This window comes from Lolium perenne, chromosome 4 (genome assembly GCF_019359855.2).
Source record: "Lolium perenne isolate Kyuss_39 chromosome 4, Kyuss_2.0, whole genome shotgun sequence".
In the NCBI taxonomy this organism is placed as follows: Eukaryota; Viridiplantae; Streptophyta; class Magnoliopsida; order Poales; family Poaceae; genus Lolium; species Lolium perenne.
In genome coordinates this window covers 163,442,426-163,450,404 of record NC_067247.2, presented here as the reverse complement: position 1 = coordinate 163,450,404, position 7,979 = coordinate 163,442,426, and the positions used below count along the sequence as shown (strand labels likewise).

At 48.1% G+C, this 7,979-nt stretch overlaps 1 protein-coding gene across 1 annotated transcript; it reads left to right on the top strand.

Annotated features, from left to right (window-relative positions):
- Positions 1-5,776: 5,776 nt before the first annotated feature.
- Positions 5,777-6,760, top strand: LOC127294398 (uncharacterized). The gene has a single exon (XM_051324200.2). It carries the CDS (start codon positions 5,884-5,886, stop codon positions 6,595-6,597), a length of 714 nt encoding a protein of 237 aa, XP_051180160.1. The 5' UTR covers positions 5,777-5,883; the 3' UTR covers positions 6,598-6,760.
- The last annotated feature ends 1,219 nt before the right edge of the window (positions 6,761-7,979 follow it).

Sequence of the window (7,979 nt, the reverse complement as noted above, 5' to 3'; positions counted from 1 at the left end):
AGGTTAGTTCCGGAAAACGCATAATAATGACATAAAGTATGCATAAAACATGTAGATATCATCAATAATGTGGCATGGAACATAAGAAATTATCGATACGTCGGAGACGTATCAGTGTCATGTGAACGTCGACTACATGATACTTCACCTTTATGGGCCTAGGGGAATGCATCTTGTATTCGTTTGCTAATTGTGGGGTTGTCGGAGTGACAGCAACCTGAACCCCCGTTGGTATATCGATGCAGGAGAGATGATACGTCCCAAACGTATCTATAATTTCTTATGTTCCATGCTACTTTTATGATGATACTCACATGTTTTATACACATTATATATCATTATTATGCATTTTCCGGCACTAACCTATTGACGAGATGCCGAAGAGCCAGTTGCTGTTTTCTGCTATTTTTGGTTTCAGAAATCCTAGTAAGGAAATATTCTCGGAATTGGACGAAATCAACGCCCAGGGGCTTATTTTTCCACGAAGCTTCCAGAAGACCGAGGGAGAAACGAAGTGGGGCGACGAGGCGGCCACACAACAGGGCGGCGCGACCAGGGCTTGGGCCGCGCGGCCCTAGCGTGTGGGCCCCTCGTGACGCCCCTGACCTACCTCTTCGCCTACTTAAAGCTTTCGTCGCGAAACCCCCAGTACCGAGAGCCTCGATACGGAAAACCTTCCAGAGACGCAGCCGCCGCCAATCCCATCTCGGGGGATTCAGGAGATCGCCTCCGGCACCCTGCCGGAGAGGGGAATCATCTCCCGGAGGGCTCTTCATCGCCATGATCGCCTCCGGATCGATGTGTGAGTAGTTCACCCCTGGACTATGGGTCCATAGCAGTAGCTAGATGGTCGTCTTCTCCTCATTGTGCTATCATGTTAGATCTTGTGAGCTGCCTATCATGATCAAGGTCATCTCTTTGTAATGCTACATGTTGTGTTTGTTGGGATCCGATGAATATTGAATACTATGTCAAGTTGATTATCAATCTATCATATATGTTGTTTATGTTCTTGCATGCTCTCCGTTGCTAGTAGAGGCTCTGGCCAAGTTGATACTTGTGACTCAAAGAGGGAGTATTTATGCTCGATAGTGGGTTCATGCCTCCATTGAATGCAGGACGCGACGAGAAAGTTCTAAGGTTGTGGATGTGCTGTTGCCACTAGGGATAAAACATCGATGCTTTGTCTAAGGATATTTGTGTTGATTACATTACGCACCATACTTAATGCAATTGTCTGTTGTTTACAACTTAATACCGGAAGGGGTTCGGATGATAACCTGAAAGTGGACTATTTAGGCATAGATGCATGCTGGATAGCGGTCTATGTACTTTGTCGTAATGCCCTGATTAAATCTCATAGTACTCATCATGATATATGTATGTGCATTGTTATGCCTTTTTTATTTGTCAATTGCCCAACTGTAATTTGTTCACCCAACATGCTATTTATCTTATGGGAGAGACACCACTAGTGAACTGTGGACCCCGGTCCTATTCTTTACATCTGAAATACAATCTACTGCAATTGTTCTTTACTGTTCTTCGCAAACAATCATCATCTTCCACACTATACGGTTAATCCTTTGTTTACAGCAAGCCGGTGAGATTGACAACCTCACTGTTACGTTGGGGCAAAGTACTTTGAATGTGTTGTGCAGGTTCCACGTTGGCGCCGGAATCCCTGGTGTTGCGCCGCACTACACTCCACCGCCATCAACCTTCAACGTGCTTTTTGGCTCCTACTGATTCGATAAACCTTGATTTCTTTCTGAGGGAAAACTTGCTACTGTACGCATCACACCTTCCTCTTGGGGTTCCCAACGGACGTGTGTTAACTGCACGCATCAAGGGATAGCAGGATCTCAGAGTTTAAGGCCGTGGTTAGATTTATCTTAATTACTTTCTTGTATTTGCGGATGCTTGCAAGGGGTATAATCACAAGTATGTATTAGTCCTAGGAAGGGCGATGCATTAGCATAGGTTCACCCACACAACACTTATCAAAACAATGAAGATTAATCAACTATATGAAGCGAAAGCACTAGACTAAATTCCCGTGTGTCCTCAAGAACGTTTGGTCATCATAAGTAAACAAACCGGCTTGTCCTTTGTGCTAAAAAAGGATTGGGCCACTCGCTGCAACTATTACTCTCGCATTTTATTTACTTGTACTTTATTTATCTGCTATATCAAAACCTCCCGAATACTTGTCTGTGAGCATTTACAGTGAATCCTTCATCGAAACTGCTTGTCAACACCTTCTGCTCATCGTTGGGTTCGACACTCTTATTTATCGAAAGTACTACGATACACCCCTATACTTGTGGGTCATCATTGAGTGCCGAAAGTAAATCGATGAATGCGAGATTCGCATGAAGGAGGAGGAACAAATGTGCCAGGAGGCCCGTGAGGAGGACAAGATGAAGAACGTGGTGACATGATAGAAAAATGGTCACGCTGGACTTATGCCCACAAGACTTCTGTCCTCGTAGCGGTGTATCTTAATTTCAGTTGTAGTGTTCCTAGTAGCGTTGTATTTTAATTTCAACATTTAGATGTATGTTGAGTTAGTGTGGTAATCAAAAAATGTAATAACCTCGTGGTAAGAATTATAGCTTTCCCACAAAATTCATGCCATCAGATATTTCATGCCAAAATCTACCTGTCGAATTTTCCCACCAACTCTTTCCCGCCATTTCTCTTAATCTCCTCCTATAACCCCCTCCCCATCATTTCATTGTGGTTACTCAATGTGTTTGTTGTGTAGCCTAGTATATTCTTTCAAAGATGTCCGCTAATCGTTCCGATTGTAGTATTATCGATCGTAGTTTTCCCCCTCTTATCTCCTACCATCTTGTTCAGGCAACCGCATAAGCAATGTATAGTAAACAATAATTAGCAAGGGATTAGGGCTTACCCTTGATGTGTGTGAAGCCCCTCCGTTAAGTGGCCTTGCTTCACCCGACCAGCACCACTGTCATCATGCAGCTCCACCTAGTGATCCACCATCACACACACACTGCAGCACCCCATTTCCCTCAGCCGTTGTTCCACAAGAGCACCACCAGAATGTCTTAACAAGCAATCCCATCCCATCAGTCGATCGGCGCCCCCCTTCCATCCTACTTGGTCCAGCTGCTTAACTTGGTGGGGAATGGGATAAATCGGTGAAAATTGTTGAACGACGGCCTTGGTTCGAGTTTGAGAGAGGGAAAGGATAGTATGGACAGTGGAGGAAGAAGAGTTCTTCGGACAACAAGTTTGGTTTCGAGAGAATTCCTTATTTGACACTACCTAAAGTCTCAATTCCTTATTTGGCCCTGGAAAACTTTTTCTTCCATATTTGACATGTAAACTTCATTTTCTTCCCTATATGACACTCTAGTGCATCTGAGCACTAACGGTGTTAACTTGAAACGTAAAATGACGTTTCTGCCCCTAGTTCAGTATGTGACCAATTTTGTACATTCCAAAATAGCAGGATATGGGCAGAGAACCCTCGATAGAAGTTGGCTCAAGTTGATTGAAGCATGTTCTTAATCTGCACTTGTGGATGTATGGGAGCAGTAATTCTAGAGCAATTAAAAACAGAAAAAAATGCATAATGGGTGAACTAAAACAGAAAGAATGCTGCTAATAGCTAGCTGCGCGTGTATGCAACTACAGAGCTGCGCGCGTGCATGTGCATGAAGCAAAAGAAAAAAAAGCAAGAGAAAGCAGATGCTAGCTGCGCGCGTGCATGCGGCAGGCGGAGCTAGCTTGGAAAAAGCAACAATCTAAACTAGCTACGTACGCGGAGATTAAGTAGCTAGTTTAGCCGCGCGGGACGATAATTTCTGCACCGAATTGGTCACGGCCTACCGCAAGCGTTTTCCTTTTTTTTTTCCTAATTTCGTTTATGTCAACTGAGACAAGGGTATAATGGTCCAAGAAAAACAATGGTAACGGATGGAGTTAACAAAATTGACGGCAGTGTCATATAGGGAAGAAAACAAAGTTTAGATGTCAAATAGGGAAGAAAAAGTTTTCCAAGGCCAAATAAGGAACTGAAACTTTAAGTAGTGTCAAATAAGGAATTCTCTCTTTGGTTTCCGCCTAGGTTTTATCTTCCAATGCAAGGATCACTAGACCTATCACCCTAGCTTAGGATGACCAACAAATTCTACCTTAGTGTGGGCCACCGCTAGCTAGTTATGTTGGCCAAAGTCGACCGAGCGGTCGGTGAGTCGGGGGCCAGGTAAAGGACTAGTACTTGTGGGAGCTGATTTGTGCTCGTCGTCTTTGGCTCTGACGACCACTTGACCACCAGTGCCACCGTCTTCGGTTAGAAAGTGGTATTTTGAAAATTTATAAAAACATCTACTATTATTTCTTTGGGAGCCCTATTTCTTTATATTTCTGAGCTGAACACCTATTACTTGTAAAATTAAAAGAAAAAATACTACTCCCTCTAATTCATATGAATTTGTCGCTAATGTAGATGTATCTAAACACATTGTAGCTATAGATACATCTGTTTTAGCATCAATTAGCATGGATCGGAGGAGTACAATTTAAAAATTAGCGCGAAACAGTACACAGGAGGACTACACATGAGCTGGGAAATGCTTTGGCGCGGCCGTGCACGTCCTATCTCCATCTTGCTGTTAGGTGAAGTGCAGGAAAAGAGGGAAATTCTCCACGTGCCCACGCCTACACGCACGACACGCCGCGCTTACCCCCTGGCCCGCACGGCTCCCTCTCAAATCTCGCTCGCTCTCGTGTCGAGTTCGTCGTCGTTTTTTTTTTTTTTTTTGAACGGGTAGAGGGTCTCGAAGGACCCTGAGCGCTGCATTAATTCTCGATCGGTGGAGTACATTTTACATAAAGGACCTTGAATATAAAGAGAACTACTACTCGGTCCTTCACTTTAGGACTTAAGACCTTAGAAGGGAAATGAAAAAAGCAATCAAGTACATGCCTTCTTGCAGCTCCTTCACCACTGATCTCTCTTTGAAGCCTCCGATCGCAATCAACCACAACACCACGGTGGACAAGGCCACTTCGGATGCAGCAGCGGGAGCACATCACATCGGAGCAGAAGGGCCTCCAAAATGGCACAAAGGCCAGGAGGTTGCAGATCACCTGTCGCCAACAAGAAGAAAGAAACTGGCACACACTTGTGGCCAACGACCAGGATGGGAGTTCGTCGTCGTGACAAAGCGCAGCTCCGCTCTTTCAGACCGCGACCATGATGACACTGGCGCCGCTCTGTGCCGCCTGCCGTACGGACGGACGGCCCCGCATCGCGACGCCGGATCCGACGGACGCCGCAGGTCCACGCCGCCCCACTTGCTCAAACCGATCTGTCAGAAACTATTTATTACCTCCCGGCTTACATACCCGTCGCCCCAGCCGCGCGTGGGCCAACTCGCCGTGGAACGTATTATTATCCGTGGACCCACGCGTCAGCGTCGTGGCGGGTATGTCGGAACTCGCGAGGTGGTTGTAGGAATTTATTTACCCGCTCACGTGAAGCGAGTCGTGAGCGGCACGCTCCACTGACGCATGGGCCCGGACACAGCTGGATGGCAGGAGCAGCAGCAGCCGGCTCGGCGACCAAGCTCCAACCAGCTTTGCTGCAGCGGGGGCGCCGGCACAGTGGTCACTGACATGTGTGCCCAAGAAGGTTCCGGCCCCACTGTCAGTGGTAAGTGGTCGATAGCAGCCCAGTACAAGTACCCGTGCTACGGAAACACCACCACGCCTTCAGTTCCGCCTCGCCAGCACTTTCTTTTCTTTTCCACTTTACCCATTTCACTCTCCAATTCGAACCCCTTCTCTCTCTAAAACCCTGCCAAACCCACGCGAATTCCCCGAATCCATCGGCCGGCGACGGTGATGGAGCAGGAGCAGCTCCCTCGCCGCCGCGTCGTGCGCGTGCACTTCGCGGACGCCGACGCCACCGACGACTCCGACTCCGACTCCGAGGAGCCCCAGCAGCGGCGCGCGGTGCGGCGGTGCGTGCGGGAGATCGACCTGCCGCGCCGCCCGTGCTGGGCGGACAGGAGGAGGCGCGCGGGCGGCAAGTACAAGTACGACGGCCCGCGGTTCCGCGGCGTGCGGATGCGGCCGTGGGGGAAGTGGGCGGCGGAGATCCGGGACCAGGAGCAGGGCCGCCGCGTCTGGCTCGGCACCTTCGACACCGCCCAGGAGGCCGCCCAGGCCTACGACGCCGCCGCGCTCCGCATCCACGGCCCGGGCGCCAAAATCAACCACACCGCATCCTACTACTCCCCCTCCCGCTCCCCCTCGCCGCCGCTGTCCTCCTTGACAACGACGTCCGCGCCGTCGCCCTGCCCCGAGACAACCTCCGCCACGGCAGCCTCGGCCTCCCAGCCGCCGACCACGGCGTGGTCCCTGGTGAACGCGGACGAGGAGGTCACGGCGGCCTTCGGGATGGGCTTCGCCGACGAGGAGCCCGCCCTGGCCAGCCTCGCGCAGTTCTGCCTCCCGACGACGACGACGTGCGGCAGGTGGGACCCCTGCGCGGACTTCGTGGAGCTCGCCGACCTCGACGACCTCTTCGCCGCGCCGGAGCTCATGGCCGCCTAACCTGCCACCTGAACTGCCGCCGGAAGCGGAGCAGCAGCTCCGCCGCAACTTTTTTGGGAAGAGACTTTCATTCAAACTTGCTTTTTTACTCTGCTTTATTTCTCGGCAGTCTGCAAATTTTGAAAGGCGTGCGTGCGGAAATACTACTTGTCCCATTTTTTTTTTTGGCGTTTCGGAGAGAAGAATAAGTGTTTTCTGTTCTTTTTTGTGGTTGAGAGAAGAATAAGTTGTAGCAGGAGAAAAAGACCGAGATGTGTCTCGTTCTCCACCGGCCGTGCTGCCGTGCGGGCCTAGCCGTTAAGGCCAGGGGGGATTTCGTAATTTCCAGCGAAGAGATGTTCTGTTTTGTTGTTCGTGTCTGCCGAGTGCCGAGGCTTGACGGGACAAGAGCTTTTGCTTGCGTTTCACGTTCTTGTGGGAACCAGTGATGACCTGAGCCACAGCTATGCACGTGATCCTTCGTACGGAGTACCTGTTTACCAGGCCGCACTGTGGCTCATTTTTCTGTGTGTTCAAACATCAAACGTGATGCTACTACCAACATCTACAAACCTTATGCCCCCTTTAATTCATATGATTTTTATAGGAACTATGTAGGATTTAGATCCTATAGTAAAATTTTCTACTATGTAAGTTGTTTGATTTGTATGAACATATTCTATAGTAATCTTGTAGTCCATGATAAAGGAAAAAAAAAAGCTGGCTATAGCTACGCTATAACATCGCTATAGCTTCTTGGACACCTTTCCACTAGCGTAGCAGTGGCCATCGCCCCCCAGCTTTTCGAAAATGAGCGCTACATCCTCTAAAGCGCCGCGAATTACCTCTAAACAGTGTAGCCGCTAGAGAAGCTATAGCACCACTAACAAAATTGTCTCATCACACTATAATCTGAAGCCCAATACATGCTTTCGTCAGTCGAAACCATCGCTAGCACCAAGCCGTTGTAGACCATGGTTGCTGCGCCTAGGCCATGACGACCATAGCTAGGGGGATACCGTCTGAATCGAGGCAACCGACCACGCCCTAAACTCATTTTGTCGTTTACTCTTTGTTCCACGGTGAATTGTTTCAGCTGCCAGACAAAACTAATTTGTATATAGAAGTTTGATTGTCTTTTTAAACACTAGAACTGCTACATCGAGACTTAATTGCTTGTCTGTCCTTTCCTCTTTGTTATGTACTTCTGTAGATTGAACAGATTCATCTTGCCTATTCAATTTCATTCCATTTCATGTCACTTTTTTACAAATAAGGATTATTGTAGATAGAATTGGCAAATCCGTTTAGTTCCGTAACAGATTAGAAGCAATGCAAAAGTTCTGGAGACAAAGAAAAATATTATTTTCCATGATATGCATGCTGAAATTCTTTGTTTCGAC

Coding starts and splice junctions, on each gene's coding strand:
- LOC127294398 (XM_051324200.2), top strand. CDS start 5,884: ATGGAGCAGGAGCAGCTCCCTCGCCGCCGCGTCGTGCGCGTGCACTTC.